The sequence below is a fragment of the Leptosomus discolor genome, chromosome 4 (assembly GCF_034619465.1).
Source record: "Leptosomus discolor isolate bLepDis1 chromosome 4, bLepDis1.hap2, whole genome shotgun sequence".
NCBI classification, from domain to species: domain Eukaryota; kingdom Metazoa; phylum Chordata; class Aves; order Leptosomiformes; family Leptosomidae; genus Leptosomus; species Leptosomus discolor.
This window is the reverse complement of record NC_141394.1, coordinates 36,239,068-36,261,523: the sequence shown is the minus strand read 5'-3', so window position 1 is coordinate 36,261,523 and position 22,456 is coordinate 36,239,068. Positions and strand designations below refer to the sequence as shown.

General features: G+C 37.4%; 1 protein-coding gene across 5 annotated transcripts in view; it reads right to left on the bottom strand.

Moving 5' to 3' along the window:
- Window positions 1-22,456, bottom strand: part of VEGFC (vascular endothelial growth factor C) — an 82,493-nt gene that overhangs the window by 5,751 nt on the left and 54,286 nt on the right. For 4 of the 5 annotated variants that reach the window (XM_086464242.1, XM_086464243.1, XM_086464247.1 and 1 more), the window contains 3 exons: window positions 19,161-19,374; window positions 16,515-16,705; window positions 4,156-4,307 (listed from right to left, as the gene is read on the bottom strand). In XM_086464242.1, coding sequence (XP_086320368.1) covers window positions 4,156-4,307; window positions 16,515-16,705; window positions 19,161-19,374 — 557 coding nt within the window. The remainder of the gene's footprint in view (window positions 1-4,155; window positions 4,308-16,514; window positions 16,706-19,160; window positions 19,375-22,456) is intronic. The other variant, XM_086464244.1, reaches the window with a different exon arrangement.

Sequence of the window (22,456 nt, the reverse complement as noted above, 5' to 3'; positions counted from 1 at the left end):
TCCCTCCATTACAAAAATGTTTCTAAGAGCTTCAGATCATTCACAATCTTATTTTTAACTCCTATCAAGTCTGTTACTAATTAAGGTTCTCCCCACTACAGGAATCTTCAATGATTTGTTGAAGGTTGAAGATACCTTCTCACATTTCAAGTTTTAGCTCTAACTTCTAGAAGCTGATACTTGTACCTTCCTAGTGTATTTCGATACAGATCTAACCCTTGAATATAAACCTCATATAGAAAATAGACCAGTATTAAAAAATATTTGCATGCCAAATACTGCATAGGTAGTAACAGGCATAATTTTCTACATTGTTTTTTGAAGTTTAAAAACATTTTAACACATACAGATGTCAAAAGACAGCTGATAATAGTTTCTCAATAAATGCTGCAGACAAAACTCTAATTTCTAAAATAGAATCAGCTTATCAGATTCCTTTCCCCTTTATGTGAAAGTTATGTGCCATTAACTTGACTCTTTCTTATCAGCCACTCAAATCCTGGACAGCTTTCTTGAATCTAAAGATTTGGACTTCAGCGGTGATGCCTCTGCACTTCAGAAATGAAAGACAGTAAAAATTTAACAGTTTAGTGCTTTTTACCTGCTAGAGTTTTGCTGCCAAGGTAGTGGTACCAAAGAAAGCAAAAAATCCTAACAGCAGCTGGTGCCTTTTTAAAGAATGACTGAAGTTAGTTAACAGGTGCACCACAGATCACAGAATGGTAGGAGTTGGAAGGGACCTCTGGAGATCATCTAGTCCAACTCCCCTGCCAAAGCAGGTTAGCCTAGAGTAGGTCACACAGGATAGAATATGTATGTGTATTACCTCATCTTCCTTGCTGGCAATTACTTTATCACCACGGGTGACATTACAACTTTTAACAAGTCATGCCTAACTTTGTGCATCAGGCTGTGCCATTTATTAATTATTTCTGTAGTATTTCTACAACTCTCATCTGTTAAGAAGGCAGCACATACATTACACATTTTAAGCACTTTTCATTTCCCTCAGCACTATTACTCGTGCATTCAAAAATGCAGGTGCTGGGACATTCTAATGTGATCATCATTCAAGTATACCACTCCCCTTCACCGCATTAAATGACTCTTTGCTTGTAAAGACTGCTGTAGTTTAACATCAACCTGCATCGCCTCATGTTTTATCAAGCTGGTGTTTCCTGATTTCATTCTGCTAATGATCTCACTCTTGCTCCCTCACTTGGCACAGATGTCCATTTGCTTGCCTCCTGATTCTGCTAGAGAAATAGTACAGATAATCTACAGATATATTATTGTACTCTGTTTAAAAAAAAAAAAAAAAACAAAAAACAACAAAAAAACCAAACCAAAACCAAACCAAACAACAACTCGCACCTGGAGCAGCCTGGCTCTAGCCAAGAGTGTTTAAAACGAACTACAGAAGGAAGCAGGTTGACAATATAAAGAAAACACCCAGCACACATAAACCCATGAGAAGGCAATGTTCCTACAAAAGCCAAGTTACCAAAATTTGAAGAGACTGATCAGTATTTCAGCATCAGGGTTGGAGACACCCAGCAAAAGGAACTGGAACTGCTTGTTTACAAATTCTGCTCTGGTTGCTAGTACAGAAAATTACTGGGGGATATGGCTGAAATTTTAAAATATCTTGTAACATTTTAGGAAAGTTCAGGAAGGTTAGGAAAAAAACAAATCAAGAGGCAAAACCACTTTGCAGAAAATTTCACTACCTGATTCCAAATCACTGTCAACTCCACTAAAAAAACCTCAACAAACAAACCACCCCCCCGCCAAAAAAAAAAACACAACAAAACAACAAAACCCCAACAGAAAACCAACAAACCCAGCATGCTAACTTGTTATCTGTCAGTGCTAGGACAGATAATGCAGAAGAGGGGTGAAACATTTAACGTTTACAACATACATCCAAACCACATCTAAAATATGCTCACCAGCCCTGTAAGCACCTACTTACAAACCATGGGAAAAAAAGGTCATCATAGAGACTTGATTTGATTTATGTGTATTAAAAGCTCCTCTGCTCCCCTCCCCCCTCACAGCGCTAAAACTTCTAAAGCAGAGAGACAATTTTGTAACTCAGTTGCAAGTCTTGATGACATTCTATATAAACAGAGAGGAGTACAATTTAAGATACCATTAATCCAGGAGGTATTCTGAAACACTGGTTAACGTGAACTGACATGCCTCAGCTCTGCAAATATGTAGAGGTAGCTACCACTCTACAGAAGGAAAAAAAGGAAAAAAGCGGGAGAACAGGAAAAGACCTGGACCTTAATTCTGAAGATAAATTTGTGCAGAAAGTGTATTTTATATAAAAAAGATTGGCTATTTGTATTCTATCTAACATGTCATTTCTCTCTTCTTTCTAACATGCCTGTGCATTGTGCTATAATCCAGCTTTGAACTCTTATTAGATCCCAAGTGTTATTACTCTAAAACCAGAAATTATACTCGTAGGCTTTTCTTTTCAGTAATACATAAGAAAGTCATTACTATATTTCTGTTAAAACGAGCATGTACATAAATACAGGCACACATGTAGATCTGCCACTGTGACAAGAAAATACATTTCCAGGTTTTGGCTTTACAACAGTTTCACCGTCATTCAAACCTATAAATAAAAATGTTAAGGAAAAATAAGATGCTGAAAAGAAATTGAGGACTTTAGTACAACTTAGAAAACCACAGTGGGATTCTGAAAAGCATCCAGGCACCCACCAGGAACGTGCAAATATCTTTCCTTTCCTTTGCTTTCTAGAATCTAAAAGCACTCAGCTTGGTTTTCTATTTGTTTGCTTTTCTATTTTATTGTAAAAAAGCCACAGATTTTAAAATTGAGGACTACTCAACCGCAGAGAAAGCCTGCATGTATTCTGATCTAGTACTAAGCACAATCCCTTACTCACAAGGGAGCCAGCTACTTGTGTGTGCTGGTCAAAGTCTTGTATCTATACACTTACTTCCCTCTAACTACAGGTAGCCGTTTCCTGGCTAGAACAAACTCCTGCACTGGTAATTACAACTGCTCTTAATGTGGAAGCACTGAGAAGCTGTGAACAGTCAGCATAATTTGACTTTATTAATGACTCTTGGGTTTTGATTTTTATAATCTGATAATTACGCAAATTAATTAAACTATTAATAGAATTTATTTCCTAGTATTTTTCTAATCCACTGTTCATGATCCATGTTTTGATGAACAAATTCAATAATTTGAATTAAAATAGAATATAACCTGTGTGTAGCTCGAACATGTCAGAAAACATCCAGACTTTAACTGAATGAAAACACAAGAGAAATCAACCTAGCTTATGTCTCTGTGCATTTTGCACTATTCACTCACCTTACTAAAAGTGCCTACAGTTAGTTTCAGTTCAGCTTCTAGTTATTGGTTCTTCCATAAAACATCTGTTAGTCTGTTACATATTTTTGACCTCCTAAATATTTATACATCATGAAATCATCACTCAGTCCTCTAGGATGAAGGGAAGGATTTCTTCAAGTGTTTTAATAACACTGGCTCCAGCACCAGATTTCTTCTGTGATCTTTTTCATTCAAAAATCACCAAACAAATCAATATGCTAATTCTGTGTACTGTCAATTAACCCTTTATTTTCCCTTCCCATTCTGTTTTATTTTCACCTCTGGCATATGAAGATGTCCCAAAAGATTTACAGTTAAAGATTTTGTAAAATCAGGCCTTTTTTAAAACAGTGTTTTAAATAGGAAAACACAGTTTGAGAGAGAAATGCTGTTTATTTCTTATTTGCGAAAGTAATTTTAGCTTTTCTTGATTTTTTTTTTTTAAAGAAGTTCACTTCATTGATCTTTCCTTTGAGCCTCAATTGCACTGCAGCTCTTTCCATGAACAAACTCCACAAACAACATTATTCTTCATTTTTAAAGCATCTAGCCCCAGTTTATCCACTGGGTAAAAAGGTAATGTTACTTTAATAATGTTCTCTTCATGTAAAACGATATCAGCTCCTTTGCAAAATGCATTCTGCTACTACTAATGTGTAGTTCATTTAATAAGTTTACCTATCTTAATTGTGAAAGCTTCCAGCAGTACTTTAAATCTAATTACATAGGCTTGCTCATAAAATGAAAGGAAAGACAGGTCTCATACTTACTGAGTTTGTGTTGCTGGCAAGGAACGTCTTATGATAGAATGAACTTGTCTGTAAACATCCAACTTCGACATGCATCGGCAGGACGTGTGATTGGCAAAACTGACAGTTACAGGTTTGGGGCCATGAGAAAGAGGCACTGTGATCTCAAACAACTATAAAAGGTAAAGCAAAGCAAAGAATATTTTTTATAGATCAGTAACAGTACAATTACAAATAAAATAAGGACATACAAAAAATCTATAAGATATTTAAGTTTAGGTTTTTGTCTTCTACCATCATTTAGTAGCATATTCAATTACATTGCTAAACAGTCATTATGTGCAAACTGAATACAATAGCTACGGTATGACAAATGTTTATGGTAAACCCTGTTGCGTGCCTTTTTGCTTACTATAATATCTAAACTAACATTAGAAGAGGAAAAGGTACAAAGAACTCATTTTTCTAGAGAAAATTAATTCAAATTGGCAGCCTTTTAAAAAATTTAAAATGTAGCATTTGGAAAGTGCTTTGAAAAGTTGGAAAATAAGAATAACTTAAAAAGGGAGTTAAACTACAACCTGATACATCAGTTGCATGATCACAAAAGTGTATGTAAAACAGCAATAAATTGGACTGAGATCAAAACATTTTTGGATGAACAAGTTTTGAACTGCGGCATACTGTATTTTTGACTTTCGAGTACTGGTATCAGTGCAATTTATATGGTTACCCTAACAGAATGCATCTTGAACTACTAATTGTTTTCAAGATATTAAGAAATACCCACTATTAATAAAATAGTCATGTATGTAAACTAATAAAATCCTAATTTTAGTGGGAAACACAGTTCAACTGGTGGAAGAGGACAACTTCAGCAATACCTTGTCAAAACCTGAACATATGGTAGCACAAACAGTGACACTTATTTCAGTATTCAATTCAGGACATTTACTTTATCAAATTAAGCAGATTTCACTGTAGGACTTAAATCTCAGTAGTCTCCTGAAAAGTTACTTAGAACAAATACTTTAGGTCAAAGTCTTAAAAAACATATTTTGGTAGTATTTTTAATAGGGTAATAGTGCACTTTTGCCTTTTAGGTGTTCAGTCACTTTTCAAAATATATTTAAGAATATTTCTGTATCTTTGGGGGACTCTACTACCTTCAAAAACATGGTCATTGGTTATTATTCCAGTTTCAGTTAATGAGACTGTATAACAAGGCTTTAATTTTTAGCTGAGATCTGTTTACAATTTCTATAATCAATAATTTTACAGTATGGCATATAGACAGAATGCAAATGTAATCAAAATACTGGTAACTTTACATGATTCTAAATACAAATCACACCTACAGAATGTCCTGAAAACAATACCTTGCACTGAACTGGATGCCCCCTCCCTGGCAGTATTCAAGGCCGGGTTGGATGGGGCTTTGAGCAACTTGGTCTAGTGGGAGGTGTCTCTGCCCATGGCAGGGGGGGTTGGAACTAGATGGTCTTTAAGGGCCTTTCCAACCCAAAGCACTCTATGATTTTATGAAGTATGTAAGTGAGCCCAAGTGGTAACAAGTATGCAGGTGCAGCAGTGTGGGATGTATTCAACAAGTACCACAGGGTAAAAGGGCACTTGTGCTGCCAACAATAAACAACAACATAGCTAAACTATGCAACTTGAACCTAAATTGTATAAAGCATCATCAACTCTGACATTTATCTATTTTACAAAACAAATATTGACATCATTTAGTGACTGTATCTTTAAAAAAGTTTAACATTGGGAATGTCATCATACAAGAATGGAAATGGCAAAAGTCTTATACTTGCATTTTATTCTTTTACAGAAGATTACAATGCTATTATTTTTGCTGCAAACACTACCACATCCCTTACATTAGTTTTAAACGTGGCGTTTTTTTCCCCACTAGAATTTAAGTATATGTTTACTTCTGTAGAAGGAAAACCAAAACAGAAAATAGTTTCCTATATCTTTCAAATACCAATGAAAAAAACTATCCATCTAGGGAGCTACCATGAAAAAAGTTTCTCTTGCTAGAAAGTCTTTTAGCCAAAGATTATTAATTAAACTTGGATTCTTGCTCCAGCTGCAAAATAAGTAATGCTTCTTAAAATTTTGGTCTTGTGTCATCAATAAGATAAGGGCACAAGTCCACATCTAAAGCTTGGTACCAATAAAATGAATGCCTAATTATCACCAGACATACCTCCAGGGTTTTCACCAAGTTCAACACAGACTTCTGGAAAGACATTTTCTAATCCACTTTTTATTATAATCCATTTTGGTTTCCAAACCAATATTGGCTCCTTCAGCCTTATCTATTACAAAAGTTCCTTTAAATAATCACAAATGGCATTTTACCAAGATGCCTCATCCAAAAACAGCAGTAACCATAACACAGAGCTATCATTTTCATCCTAATATGTTACATGAAAATAGCTTTATGTACTTATTAATTTCTTTTAAAAATATCCATCTACTTGAAGGCCATCACAGGTTTTGTTATAATGCACAAACTAGGTAGGAAACTGGAGAGGAGGAAGGTGGTGCTGCAGATAAAGAAACAGAAAGGATCATGTTAATGAAAAATAGCTTTCATTTCTGCATACAGTATACATTTGAGAAAATACATGCCGAGTTCTTTGGGTATCTGTTTTTAATTACTGATCAGATGACAAAACTCACCTACATATGCAAGATTTGTATCTTTTTTTAAACAAGTTGTGCTTTCAGAAGGACAGCACAACTGGACACCTCTGAAATTCTGGAGAGCTAAGAATCCACAGATGCAAAAGCCTTTACTTTATCAAATACCTTGTAAGAAAACTGTTTCTTAAGACGCATGAATTGAGGGGCAGAACAAAGAGTATGGACTTAATTACAACATCACACATGTAAAGAGAATCTTGTTTTCTCTGCTCTCTTACGACAGTATGAATTTGCTTTTCTGAAGTTGAAAAAAAGAAAATCAACAAAACACTATAGGGAGAACTGATAAAACTTAGAAACTGAAGATGTGTGAGTCTTTGCATGGCCCAAACTGCAGTTGACTAGAAAAAAAGGGCATGCTCTGTTCTTCCTTTGTTCATGGAGTAGATCAGTTTGCCATGCTGCAAAACATGGCAGACTCCAGACTGCTGGAGATGGCAGTGTAGGACTATTGCTACAATTCCAAACCTCCTAAGAGAGGTGCCTGTCAGCCCACCTGTCCTCTTGTTCAGCTTCAGGAGTGCACCAAGAGAAATTTCGCTAAAACACCTGAGATGTACCAACTGTGAGTGGAAATGATGGTGGACATGAATTATCTTAATCTACATTTGTCCTTCCACTTAAACTGTGAAAGGTATCAGTTTAGAGATGAATATTGCTAACAACTATTCCCATCAACACCTCAGTGGTACGATGCAAAAAAAGCTGAGTTAAACAATGTAAAGGTAGAATAGCTTCCTTGATGTCACAGAATTACCTTCAGTTTTGTTCAACTAAATTCTCTTAATAGCAATAATAGTAAAGTATTTTACATCACCCAATAGTAACTACTGTTTATATATGAAGTCAAAAAAACTAAGCCAATTATTTATGTTAGAGATTATATTATATTGTATTTGGTATTACATTTCTAGCCCTCGCTTTTGGAAAGTGCTTAAGATGATACATGAACTAGCATTTTGAAAAAGAATATAAACCAGATCTATTTTCATTAATGGAAATGATGGAAGTGGAATACTGGGGTTGGAATTACTGATTTGTTCTTCCTACACTTTTGTCTGCACACGCTATTAGGATACTATATTCACATGTATACTGAAAAAGGAGATATTTATTCTTCCTTTCTGATAATGAAAATATATCAAGAAGAGATTTCACAAGAAATAAATTACTGAAAAGTAGACTGTTACATAAAATGTATTTAGTACTCAGAATAACTCAGTTTAAATAATCTCTGGCATTTTAAAATAAGATCCATTCTAAAGAAAATCCATATTCTGCTCTCAGCTGTGATAGCAGCAACTCTAAATCCAATGAAGCTATTTAAGTGTAAATGAATAAACTCTCAATGTACATAAGCTCGGTCTGAATCATCTTCTTAATAAATAATTTCAAATTAGGTAAGAAAGATCTGACCATGTGTAATGCTTCCTGGTTTTGCTGACATCTCTAATTATTTCTTGCTCATCTGCCTCATCCAATAGAACAATAAGCTCAACATCTGTTGTCATCAAAGGGCATGTTTGGCAACACATAACAGCCAAATGTCAGTATCTAGAAAGGATGTTTCTATGAGAAATGCACCATAACATCTGTGCATGAGGCTGGTTCTCAACTCCCTTCTTTTCTGGCAGCATTGCTGGTTGTGGATACTATTGCTGGTACCCACATTGCGGTTACCTCTTCTTGGAGATCAGATGGCTTATATTTCCATCTGATCCTTCATGCAGTAAAGGACTGGTTTCACCAATTAGAGGCCCAAATCTCTTCCTTCCCAACTTCAAATCATAGTAGAAATCAGACTAATTCACGCTACAGGCAATAGGGAAAAGACATTTCCTTCGGGTCTGTTCTTCAGGGATCTATGCCTGAAGACTGACATTCAAGACTAAAGACTCCAAAGAATGAGCTTCAGTCCCCAGAAGAACACAGGATATGACAGTAGGGATTAGGGCAATTTTTTAAGAAGTGGAGAGCTTTTAACGCTCACAGTTTTCAGAAAAATGTTAGTAATTACAGTACATTAAACAGCAAATTAAAGTACGTTAAATGAATATAGCTAGAATTGGAGGCAAATGCTCAAAAGTTAAAAGCAAAAAAATTAGACTCAGCTTGCCCACGCTGTCCTGTACATTTGTACTACCAACACTGCATTGTCAGGAAACCAATGGAAAACAACAACTGAAGCAATATGTGACAGCATAACTAAAATCACACAAAATGTCAAAGCACTGTCCTAACCTCTTCCACAGAAGGTAATATCATAAATGTAAGTCAGTAACATACTGTTAATCTCAGTACCTAACTGAAGAACAGTTGAAAGGCATACATAATGCGTAACACAAGAACTTAACACATTCCATTCAGCCAGTCTAAAGTTGTTTCGCCACAGAAAGCCAGATGGCTGGTCTTCCAGTCTTTCTCACGATTTCCAATATTTCTCTTCAAACTACTGTGTTCAGCCCCTGCCTCCTTAGGTCTTCACCCAATACGGCGATTCTCTATGCCAACTTCCCCTTATTTCAGCCCAACCAAAGTTTTCCTTTCAGCCAGCCCACGAAGCTTGGTTTCCCTTCCCTCTTTTTGGGCTCCTTAGCATAATTTTTAGCATTCTGGCAAATGCACATCTTATCCCAGCTACTTTTGGATCAACCAGGTTCCTTCCTTCCCAACAAGATAAAGGTGCGTGTATCAATAACAGGCTCCCCCTAGAAGATGGGATTTAGGTGCCTAGATCTGAAACTGCATCAGATTTTTGTTCAGCTCCAAGTTATAAAGCATTCTAGTTACAAATATATCCAAGTCTCCAAACAATTCCATTTGCCTCCTAAGTATTTTTTTTTTTTTTTAACACTTAGAAGTATGCTGATTGTCTCAAAGATAACAAAACACACATTCCTAATACAAACAAACAAGGATCATACCCTTTACCTAAAATAAGGGAACATGAAATTTTTTTCAGATAAAAATTAATCCCAATTTTTGTTTTTTAACAATAAAGCCACATACAATTCTTTCTCACTGTGGTCTAAGAAAATGCAGAAGCACCACTTTTGCTGATGTTTGAAAGCAAAAAAACTGAAAAGTAAAAACACATCGAGCCGAATCAGGCATCTGGCAGAGAAAATTTCAACCCCTACTGTTAAAGAATAGCAAAATTATGTTCAGAATGACAACAGAGTTTACCATGGAGTACGTTGGATAGTCTTAATATTAGGCTACTTAAACAAGAACTGTTTACCACTGAACAATATTATGCGTGACTATAAATGTTTTTTCCCCATTTTTGTCTATCATGAAAAAATTTGAGAGCCTTGTACAGTAAATGGCTTAAATAGAAATTGTGTGCTAAACCCACGACCATCATTAGTACTATATGGATTTTTTTTAAAAAAAAAGTTTTGGCTGAAGGACTTCTTTTTAAATTACTTTCTTAAGCATATTTATTTTCTGTAGTTCCCACTGACCATTATTAAGATGACTTTAAATTTGTCTTTCAACCTAGCCAAACTTGGAATGTTCATCTTCAAAAATGAAGGAAAGTAATTTTTCTTCATACGTTTGGATTACACAATCTGTAATAAGCTGTATTTTAGGCTTTATACATAACCTTTGTTCCACTGCACCAGCCAAAATTAAAAGGCAGCATATCCTACAGACCCAAACGTCAGCTTCTTATGCTTATATTTTCTGCCTCCCAGTACAGATAGGTATATAATTACAGAACTTTTCAGACTAATACAAAGGTAAGTGCATAATTAGATTACTTTCACAGTCATGTGTGCAATTACAAACAATTTTTTCCCTGGATTTTCGTTCTTTTACACATTAGTTTTTTTAATCCTTGAAGATCAGTACATATGCTTTGTACTGTACTTCTTAGATAAGAAGCACAGCAAGACACCGGGCAAAGGTGTCTCAATCACACTCGGCCTTTGGCACTCCGCAACCTGCAACTACTGTGATGCCAAGTGCATCAGCCCCCCTTAGTCCCAACCTTGTTATTTCATTGAATCATAGAATAGTTTGGGTTGGACGGGACCTTTAAAGGTCATCTAGTCAAACCCTCCTGCAGTGAGCAGGGACATCTTCAACTAGATCAGGTTGCTCAGAGCCCCGTCCAACCTCAACCTGAGTGTTTCTACGGATGGGGCCTCTACGACCTCTCTGGGCAGCCTGTTCCAGTGTTTCACCACCCTCATTGTAAAAAATGTCTTCCTTATAGCTACACTAAATCTACCCTCTTTTAGTTTAAAACCGCTAATTCTTGTCCTATTGCAACAGGCCCTGCTAATAAGATTGCCTCCATCTTTCTTATAGGCCCCCTTTAAGTAGTGAAAGGCCGCTATAAGGTCTCCCCAGAGCCTTCTCTTCTCCAAGCTGAACAACCACAACTCTCTCAGCCTGTCCTCGTAGGGGAGGTGCTTCACCCCCCTGATCATCTTTGTGGCCCTCCTCTGGACCCGCTCCAACAGGTCCATGTCTTTCCTGTGCAGGGGACCCGAGAGCCAGATGCAGTATGCCAGGTAGGGTCTCACCAGAGTGGAGTAGAAGGGGAGAATCACCTCCTTTGACCTGTCGGCCACACTTCTTTTGATGCATCAAAGGATACAGTTGGCATTCTGGGCTTTGAGCGTACATTGCTGGCTCATATTCAGTTTTTCATCCACCAGTACCCCCAAGTTCTTCTTGGTAAGGCTGCTCTCAATCTCTTCATCCCCCAGCCTGTATTGATAGCGGGGGTTGCCCCAACCCAGGTTCACGACTTTGCACTTGGCCTTGTTGAACCTCATGAGGTTCACATGGGTCCACTTCTCGAGCTTGTCCATGTCCCTCTGGATGACATCCCGTACCTCAGGCATGTCAACCACACCACTCAGCTTGGTGTCTGCAAACTTGCACTCGAACCCACTGTCTGCATCATTGATGAAGATATTAAACAGCACTGGTTCCAGTATGGACCCCTGAGGGATACCACTTGTCATTATCTCCATCTAGACATTGAGCTGTTGACCACTACCCTCTGGATGCTACCATCCAACCAATTCGTCACCCACTGAACAGTCTACCCATCAAATCCATATGTCTCCAATTTAGAGAGAAGGATGTTGGGAGAGACAGTGTCACAGGCCTTACAGAAGTCCAGATACATGACATCCATGGCTCTTCCCTTGACCACTGATGTAGTCACTCCATCATAGAAGGCCGCTACTGGGTTGGTCAGGCAGGACTTGCCCTTGATGAAGCCATGCTGGCTGTCTCTAACTACCTCCCTGTTCTCCACGTGCCTTAGCATAGCTTCCAGGAGGATCTATTCCATGACTATATCTTTAGCTATCCTAGCAAGAGCTTCCAGGCCAGAGCTGCGTAGTCCTGCAGACCACCCTGTAGTAGGGTCTTTTCAGTTCCCACATTGGCAGCGCTCTTCCTTTAGCCATTTATAGAGCTGGAGTGGAGAAAAGAGACAATGGTGGCACCAGAGTCTGGTCCACAACCTAGAGCTCCACATGATTTTAACCTTAAAGAAAAAAAAAAAAAATCTAATATCTAGCAGACAGGAATCTGAATGCTTGACCAAAAGCGCTATCAGCATTCCTGTAAAAAAAATTTCCCATATATAAGTCCTCACTCATCCTTAGAAATGCATGTGTTTTTGATTTACTGCATTGATAGCTCCTTCAGACTAGAGGGACTTCGTGCCATACTTTCAGAAAAACTGTTGATTTCTATACAAAACATTTCTTTGCTTCAGTGAATAAACTAATTTATTCAGCACTATCATCATATGTGCTAATATCTATTGTATAAGCACACATAAAATTATGATCACTGACTTCTGAAATATAAAATAATAAAAACTGTTATTTCCATATCAGGATGAAGGAAGCTTATCATTCTAGATACTTTTCAAATATAGGATTTATGTGTGATTTTTTCCCCCAGATTTACATTAACTACACTATGTTCTTCCGATGGATTGTGGTTTATTTTGGCAAGATTCCCTTGAATTGATTGACGCTCAGTTTCCATCACTTGTGACCTTTGCACTTCCTAAAGTGTCGGTAAGGACAGCCAAATATAACCAGTGTAAGAGAGCACAATGGGTATAGAGAGATTTTTAAGCTAAGGAGGTAAGACTAATTTCAAAACTCTAAACACCTCTATACTGAAAAGAATGAAAATAAGCTATTTGAAAAATGGTACATCAACATTATTTATTTTACTGCCTAATTTTTGGGAAAAAAACCCGCAGTACTTCAAGGCTTATGTGTGATACAATAACGGGTAACTTATCTGATATAATACATTCCATATCTGTTTAATATGCTTGGGTTCCTTATTCTTTTTGTATTTGAATCACTTTTTTATTTTCCCCCAGAAATTTTAACAAAAAACATTTGGAAATTATACTGATATATCTGCCACTATTAATAGTTCCTCCTATATCATTACAATCATCAGTCTAAGAGAAAAATGCATGGGAAAAGACATAAATCGTAAAGTTCAAAATGACTGAAAATTCTTGTGACATATGAAATCTCCAAATTGTGTAAAGGAACACCATGTACGTCTCAAAAATGGCAAACAATTTCAAGCTGTTAACTTGTTTCCCGTGAGAAAAGCTTTTCTAAATCTAATTTCAAACTGCTTGGAAAGATGTTTTTCCTTTAGGGAGTATTACTGTAACCATGAAACAAGAAGATTTAGGACCTTTACATCGAATGATCTGAAAGAAGCCAAAAAACTGTCCATCCTGCCAGCCAAGAGGATGAATGGAATAAGATGACTCTTTGACATCTGCTTACTGCTTCCCTTCAACATATAAGCAAGTACCTATAGGTGGGGACATCAAAAAGTATAGCCGAGGGACAGGCTGTTGCTACACCAGGTAGCTCCAATCTTTGTAACTGCTGTTGAATTACTTGTGTTATGGAAACAGAGAACAGCTGTTTGATTAATAACAAATTAGAGAAGAAAAATCAACACACACTACACCACAAAACCAAAGACTAACCAATCATCTTCCCCACAGACCTTTATTAAAAAGCCACCACTTACAAAGTTGGGCTATTGAAGTGTTACAGATAAAGGAGAAGAAAAAGACTTATTGCATTTTATGAATTAGCCTAGGGGGTCTTCAAACGTATTGATAGGTCTTGTACCACATCTTAATCAAGAAATTGTCTCATATCCCAAACATGATTGTATAAACACCTCTTAGCAACTACAGAAACCGTTTTTGTGGGGAAAAAAAATGGTATTAAATGGTATTAAAAGCAAAGCAGAATACTTTTATATTTTTCTCTTAATAAACTCAAATAGCCACAAAGGAGGAACACAGCCTGAACTGAAGAACTATTGACCTCTCTCTGGACCACCACAGAATTCCACAAGCCAATCTGGGAACATCTGACCTAGTCTGTTCTCCTGGTAATCAATGATTTGCTCCCCATAAAAATAACTTCTATGCTTAGCTCTTTTCTTTATAATTAATTTTGATGTAAGCTGATATGAACTTTTCTTAGATTGTCTGGAACCAATGCTAGAGCTTGCCCTCACAGTAAGACCTCCAGCTGAAAAGTTAATTTCCTATTAAGCACTTTTTCTGCAGGGTGAACAGTATGACGTTATCTTACGGAGTTTATGCACTAAAAACAAAGGTACGGAAATGGTGACTTATGAAAAAAGAGAAGATGTCTGGTTACTAACTATTTGTTCTCTTTTCATTCAGGAAATAAAAGGAAAACAGTAGTGAAGACAGGTGCGTAGGGTACCTGAATTCCACAGAAAGGTCTTGTATCCGATAATTTTTTTCTTCCTAATTCTCATCTGATATAGGGTAAGCTGTGGTCACATAACTTTAAAAAGATTAGAGATGATGACAGATGAAGAGATATAGCTATAGCTCTCTTCCTTTATTAAAGGTTTTTTTAAAACTGCATTCTCTCAAGGACCAGATAAAATTGGAAAGCACAAGCAAGACAGAAAATTCAGAGATTAAACTGCTTGCTTTTACAGAATAAGCAAGACAAAAAAACCAATGCTACTGCCTCTTTCTTCTTTCTGATAAATTCTTTAACATTTTCCTTTTCAGAGTCTCTCAAATCTTTAACTACTCCTATATCATATCATCACCAATGACATCAAGAACTTAAAAAAGAAACTCAGTACTAAACATTTTCTACTAGGCAAAAAAAGTGGTTCACTCAATAAATATGAACAGAAAGATGAATAGAAAGGAATTATTTACCCCAAACTGACATGGTGCTCAAAGACCAGGAAATCTGTGCTAAATGGAACAACTCTCTCTGTAACTAGATCATCCTTTATTCCAGTAAGCGAAACTTTATAAATACGTGCAAAAAAAAAAAAAAAGTCATATTTCTTAGTTTGCAACATAAAAATTATATTTGTATCTTTCAAGCAATTGGAATTAGGACAGCTGTTTGAGGGAACAACTACAGGCTTGAATAAAATCCGTGTTGTAGTTTTCCCTGTTTAATCTATTTCCATTACATTATTCCTGTGCTGTGTGGCTGTCTACCACTAGCTTCAATTTAGGATTGAAAATTCTTGGTAGAATACACCATTTCAGAGAGACAGATTTGGATAGAAATGAGAACAGAAAGTGTATTTTTAAAAATGAGGGTTTTTTTTTTCCTGTTTTCTTTACGTCCCCTTTTCCTAATCCCCTCTCAAGAAAGCTCATGAAGAAGTACATTTCCATGGGCTATCATTTTATGGTTGGCTACGTAGTTGTATATATTCCTTATAAATACATACTGCATCTTCATATAGGTGAATCTCATTGAAAAAGGAAGCAAGATTCACACTAAAATTAGTTTTCTTCAAAGTATCAGAAAGATGAGGTCAAAAGCAAAAAAGCCCAAAACCAACAAAAACTCCCTACCAAATACTGTAACAAAAGCAAAATACACTTGCAAACATTTTGAAGTATGACTATTTTTACATTATTTTTGAGGGAAATGTTGTTGTAAGGTAATTGTGATAACTGTCATAGCTACTTAGAGTAACGCATGTATCTTTTCTCCTTTAAGGGCAGCTCACAGGCTCAACGTATAGTCTTGGCACACTCTTACCTGATCACTAGCCCTGAACTTGAAGAATAAAAGCTGCACGTACACCTGAAGTAACATGCATTAAAACAAAACAAACAGGTACATTATACTAATACCTCTTAGTACAGTAAAGTTCAGTTCCTAAAAAGCTTTATTTGGAACATGTACCTTTGCCTGCACATGTCCTGACATAGTCTTCACTAGTAAAACTACAGGCTATTTTTCCAGAGTGCTTGCCCCATACAGGAGACAAGACACAAAAAAAAAAAAAATAAAATAAAATAAAATAAAGTTTTGTGGATAATCTCAAAATTGATAACTGGACATCGTACTTTATTTTTTATTTTTTTTTTTCCCTTAAAAAAAGAATACACATATATATATATATATTTGGGGGAAAAGAGTGTTAAACATTTTCTTCCAGGCAGTAGTCTCTTCAGCTGTTTTTTCTATGTATTTTAGAACTGACTTTTTTCCTTCCTCATAGTAGCAATAAGAAGGTTTAAAATACGCACGATAATAAATGGATTTGCAAGGAGCACTTGGACTGTAGTAAGAGTGAGAACTTACTGTCTTGCTGACATAATTTGTGCTGATATTCATACACTGGAGTCCTTCGCTATTGCAGCAACCTCCACATCTGTAGATGGATACACATGGGGGTTTAAAGAAGGTGTTTGTAGTTGCTCCAAACTCTTTTCCCACATCCACACACACTTCACGTGGCATGCACTGAGTTTTTCGCCATTCAGTATCAATACCTGCCAAGTTATAGGGAATTTCATGTGTTATAAAGTAACTGTTTAAAAACAATACTCTCCTACAGTAAATGAGTAGGATTTTTTTTAAAGTTTAGAACCAGAATATGCATTCAAAAGTCACATCCTTTATTCAGCAAAATACACATCTCTCTGCATTAACCTCTTGGTAATTTTTCTTCTTCGTGGGGATGTGACATATTGTCATCAAGCAGAAGAAAAGTCACAGTGGAGCAAAGAGGGAACCTAACAAGGTTGGGCAGATCTTATGAAATAGAATCATAGAATTATAGAATGGTTCAGGTTGGAAGGGACCTTTAAAGATCATCTAGTTCAATGCCCCTGCAGTGAGCAGGGACATCTTCAACTGGATTAGGCTGCCCAGAGCCCCGTCCAAACTCATTTTGAATGTTTCTACAGATGGGGCCTCTACCACCTCTCTGGGCAGCCTGTTTCAGTGTTTCACCACCCTCATTGTAAAAAATGTCTTCTTTACAGCTACTCTAAATCTACCCTGTTTCAGTTTAAAATCATTACTACTTGTCCTATTGCAACAGATCCTGTTAATAAGATTGCCCTCATCTTTCTTACAGGCCCCCTTTATGTACTGAGAGGTCACATTAAGGTCTCCTTGGAGCCTTCTCCCCTCCAGGCTGAACCACCCCATCTCTCTCAGCTTTCCCTCACATGAGAGGTGTTCCATCCCTCTGATCATTTTTGTGGCACTCCTTTGGACCTGCTCCAACACAGAATCACAGAATGTTAGGGGTTGGAAGGGAGCTCTGGAGATCATCTAGTCCAACTCCCCTGCCAGAGCAGGACCACCTAGAGCATGCTGCACAGGACAGCATCCAGGTGGGGTTTGAATGTCTCCAGGGACAGAGACTCCACAGCCTCTCTGGGCAGCCTGTTCCAGTGCTCTGCCACCCTCAAAGTAAAAAAGTTCCTCCTCCTGCTTAGATGGAACCTCCTATGTTCAAGTTTGTGCCCTTTACCTCTTGTCCTGTCACTGGACACCACTGAAAAAGGACTGGCCCCATCCTCCTGACACTCACCCTTTAAGTATTTATAAGCATTGATAAGATGCCCCCTCAGTCTTCTCTTCTGGTTAAAAAGCCCCAAGTCCCTCAGACCCTCTTTGTAAGAGAGATGTTCTAGCCCCCTAATCATCTTTGTAGCCCTAACAAACACATCCTTAACATGTCCGTGTCTTTCCTGTACTGCAGATTCCAGAGCTGGATGTAGCACTCCAGGTAGGGTCTCACAAGAGTAGACTAGAGGGGGAGAATCACTTGACCTGCTGTACAGCAGCTAAAGGTATACATGTCCTTTCTCCTATACCTAGGGTGAGTCTCACCTAGAGTGAAGTCTAAAGTAGTACTGCACACCTCCACAAAGTAATTTTAACCGGTCTCACACAGTGTTTCACTTTGACACTATATATTAGAAACATTAAATTTGATGCCCATTCTCTTAATGTGAAAATAATTTGAATACATGTTTACTTTGTTAACTACAAGAGTATCACTTAAAGCAAAAGGTCATTACTTAGCAATTATATACATGACAGGATTTAATCTCGAAGGTGACATTTGTGCCCAGATTGTCCAAGCAAATCTGGGCAAACATTTTACATCATGTTACATAGCCTTTTACCAAATACAGTCTTACACTAAACAGCCATGACACTCGCAGCTATACAGGCCTCTTTATTCTCTCTTGGCACCAGTTTTTGGTAGGCTATTCATCAGAAATGGAAATTTCACCTAATGTGTACCTTAAAAGTCTCCATTAAGGTACAGGATTTGCAGTATCATGTCAAAAATACACCTCCTGCTATAAATCCTGTGTTTCTCTGCCTGCAAGCACTTGCTTAAACTGTATGATAATATATTTTTACCCTGGCCATCTGAAACACTAAGGGGTATTGTCATACATGTTTGAAAGCTGTTTTTTTCTGGTTTGAGCATAACATCATGACAACTGCCCTTTTGTAACAGGAAAAAGCTCCAAACTGATTATTTGGCATCTTAAAGCAATAACACATAAGAGAGGAACGCAGTACCAGCCATGACACAATTGCAGAAAATAAGGAGAAACAGTTCAATGAATCCAACTATTAGTGCTCTCTTTGCTTTCTGCAAAATTGTTACAGCCTCTGCAAAGCAGGATTCCTTATACCTGAAGACAAACACTTAACTTCCTATATCCACTGAGATGAGAAAGCAGCCTATACCTTTCTCACAATGGGTATATGGAAAACACATCTGCAAAGCAACTTACTTCATTATGGGAGGTTGACTGTCACAGCTTTTATATTATAGACATGACATCAAATCAAACTGCTCAGGTTGGTTTACTGACAGTGCTTCGGTTTTAAAATATTTTTGTCACAACCGAGAAGCCTTCGGATTTTAATTTACTGTGTGTTAGAACATGTTTTGTGTCCTGTACTTACTTTTCAGGATCTCTGCATTATAGTGTGCTGCGGCAAATTTCAGGGAATCATCTGATCTTGTGTCAAAGCTGGAGTGTTCCCTGTTGTGTTGCCAACCTCCTTTCCTCAACTGACATTTGAACATTTTCCAGTATTCTGGGTAAAGTACTGTCATGAGTTCATCCACACTGGACACAGACCGCAACTGCTCTTCCAGGTCTTTGCTTGCATGAGCCTGTCAAAGTAACACGCAAGATTAATTACTTTCTCTATTACACAAGGTTTGCTGGAAACTAGCCTGAAAAACAACTCACACATTGTCAAATAAAATTGTGCTCAAACGGGTTTTCATGATAAAAACTGCTTTTGTCAGTCAATGCCAACAGTACTATATCGACAAATACTGAAATGTTTTGCTTCTGCCACTGATACTTGTAGTTCAAAACATCAGTGTGAGAAAGGAGCTATAGAATTAAGCCTATGCAAATTCAGTTTGCAGATTAAAAAAAAAAAAAAAAAAGGCATTTTTATCCTGGAAAGAAAAGTTTTCACAATAAAATTTTGAATACTTAAACCCCAAAATATTTAAATGATGTTCCTTTTATTTAATATCACATACTCTTAAAGTAACACCAAGTTTTTGCCCATTTTCCCTTGACCAGGAAAATTAAAACACCCAGAAATGAAAAAAAGATTAAGTTAAGAAAAAGAAGAAAATAATTCACATTATTTTGCACCTTTTTAGGGAAACTCTTAATAAGCACTAATCCTTAAATCAGTAGGAGTCAAGGACTTTGGTACCTTTAAGAATCTGAATTGCACATTCCCTCACTGCTAAGAGCTTCAACTGAAACTCTTCAGGACTCTAAGCACTGTGCTGCTTAACTTGCTGTTTCAAGAGTAGCCTCAAATCCTGTAATCTCACGTCCTTATTTGCTGGCTTTTACACAAACTCACTGCAATTGTGTTCTCCTAAAAGACTACAACTCAGATTTACATTCTGATTTCTCATTTATCTGGAAGATTCCTCTAGCCCCTTAGATGAAACAACATATTGCATCAAAGGACTGCTGTTATTCCCTGCCCACACTTCTCATCCATTTCTGACTTCCCAAAGGGAAGGGCAGTAAGGGGAAAGAAAAGCATTAAAGAACCTTTAGTCACCTCCTCAGCCTACGTGGCCCTTAGATGGCAGTATGAGACACAAAATATAGAGGTATGCTTTGTAAAGTGTCAAGCAACTGTCTGCAGACTCCGTACAGTTTACTACGAAGCTGCTGCTCTAGTCCAAGAAACACCAGGCTGTAAAACAGGGTAAAACATGCATCTAAAACCAGTAATACGAAACTACAGAAATTGAAATTTAAGACTCCTTATCAAACTCCACTACTAACAAAAAAGAAATTCTTTCAATCCAGTGATTTTGAACACTACGTGAGTAAAACAATCAGTTCTGAACTAGCTCACCTGAATCAAAACGGCTTCTTGTCTCAGACACAACAAAAACGGTACAAAATGGCAAGTGCTGTCACACCCACTTCCTTCTCAGGTGTCAAACCCAGGAGAAACACCCCGGGGTAAGGCAGATGCACAGAACTCATTTCCATAAATACCGTTAAATACAGAAGCCAAAGCTAATACAGATTTCGAAGTCATTTTGTATGTCAAAGTGTTAGGAAGTTAAAAAAAAGTTTTCACTAAAGCCTCGCTAACCAGTGTCCTGACAGACTACTTAGTCCTGGTAGATTTCAACAATCAAGCTATCAGTCTCAGAAACATGCTCATTCAGGACTTCAACTCTCTCCTTGCCTCCACAGGAAGAGTCATCTCTGACCCAAGCCACCTAGCAAGCAGTCTCTTGGGGCCTTGCCTTCAAATTCGTCAACAACACAGAGCATCTCACGTCCTACTACTCCACTCTCCTTGCAGGACGCTACACAGGTTCTCAATCAATGGATCACAGACAAAAATCCAAGCTGAACAAACAACTGATTCAGCTGCCGCTTGCTCTCAACTCTCCTGAGAGGTGAAAAGAGCAGGGTTTGAGTAGCCTCATGCCTGTCAGACTGTTTCCTGAGGGTGCTGCAGCCCATGCCTCTCAGTAACAGGAAGCAGGTCGCTGCACCAGTGCAGTAAATGCCAGCATCGCAGATGCGTGTCTGCCACGTGATGGGAGTATGTGTGGTACGGGAGGTCACGGCACAGAAACAGCATGTACATCCCGTTACAAGGCTGGATGACAGTCCATTACATAAAAGGCACAGGAATGGAAACTTGTGTTTAGTCACCTAGTAGCTGATCCTAGGAGGTCCTAGCAGATCATGGGGGTGACATGGAAACAGAATCCAACCAAAGGTTCACCAGCCTTTGATTAATCCCTTAAAAGCCTGTGCAGGCTACTGTAGACAAAATGTTGGCTTATTGCTGTTTCAGACATTTAAGATACAAGCCTAAATCATCAGAAAAATAAGTACTGAAACTCAAAATTACTCAGTTGATAAGAAGCCAGGGTATGAAGCAACAAAGAGGTCATATTTGTTAGAAATAACGTGCGTTGATCAAATCCTCTTTGTTCAGGAAACCAAGTCATGTCTTTCCAGCTGGACAGAAAATTTGGTATACATATATAAAATATGTATGCATAAAAGTCAAAACATGAAGAAATTAATGGCTTTAATAAAGTATTGTATCGAAGTTAATAAAGTATTGTTTTCAACTGCAATTCCTCCTGGATATTCCACGGGCCAGAGTGCCATGTTCCTACAACATGAAGTGCTCACTTAATATGAACAAAAGGAAAATGATTTCTGGAGCGGATATATAAAAGTACTTTAAAAAAGAATCATTGTTATTGCATCTGAATTATTTTGTGATTAGTTTAATAAAGCTATTTGCTTGTAAAGATGGCTTCAATTTATACCTACAAATACACTGTGGAAAACCAACTTGGTCACTGGAGGGCTTTTGTTCTCTCCCCTCTTCGATTTAGCAAGAAAGGGAGAAGGAAATCCGTACATGTATACTAAATACAGTACATGCGGTGCCCAGAGTTAAGGGAAAAAAAAAAAGAATACAAAAAAAATGTTGATTTTTCAATATGTTTCCAATCTTACCCTGAGACACAGATCAACGATCTCTTCCTGGTATATTCACTGTAAAACCATGTCTTTTTTAACTGCAGCAAATTACTCTCATCTGTGTCAAATTGTTTAAAGGAACATACATGTAAGAAGCTTGTGGAGTGATTTAATTTTGTACAGAAGTCAAACATTATTGTTGACGTGAACATCAAATGAAATCTTAAGTTCTGGTTGATT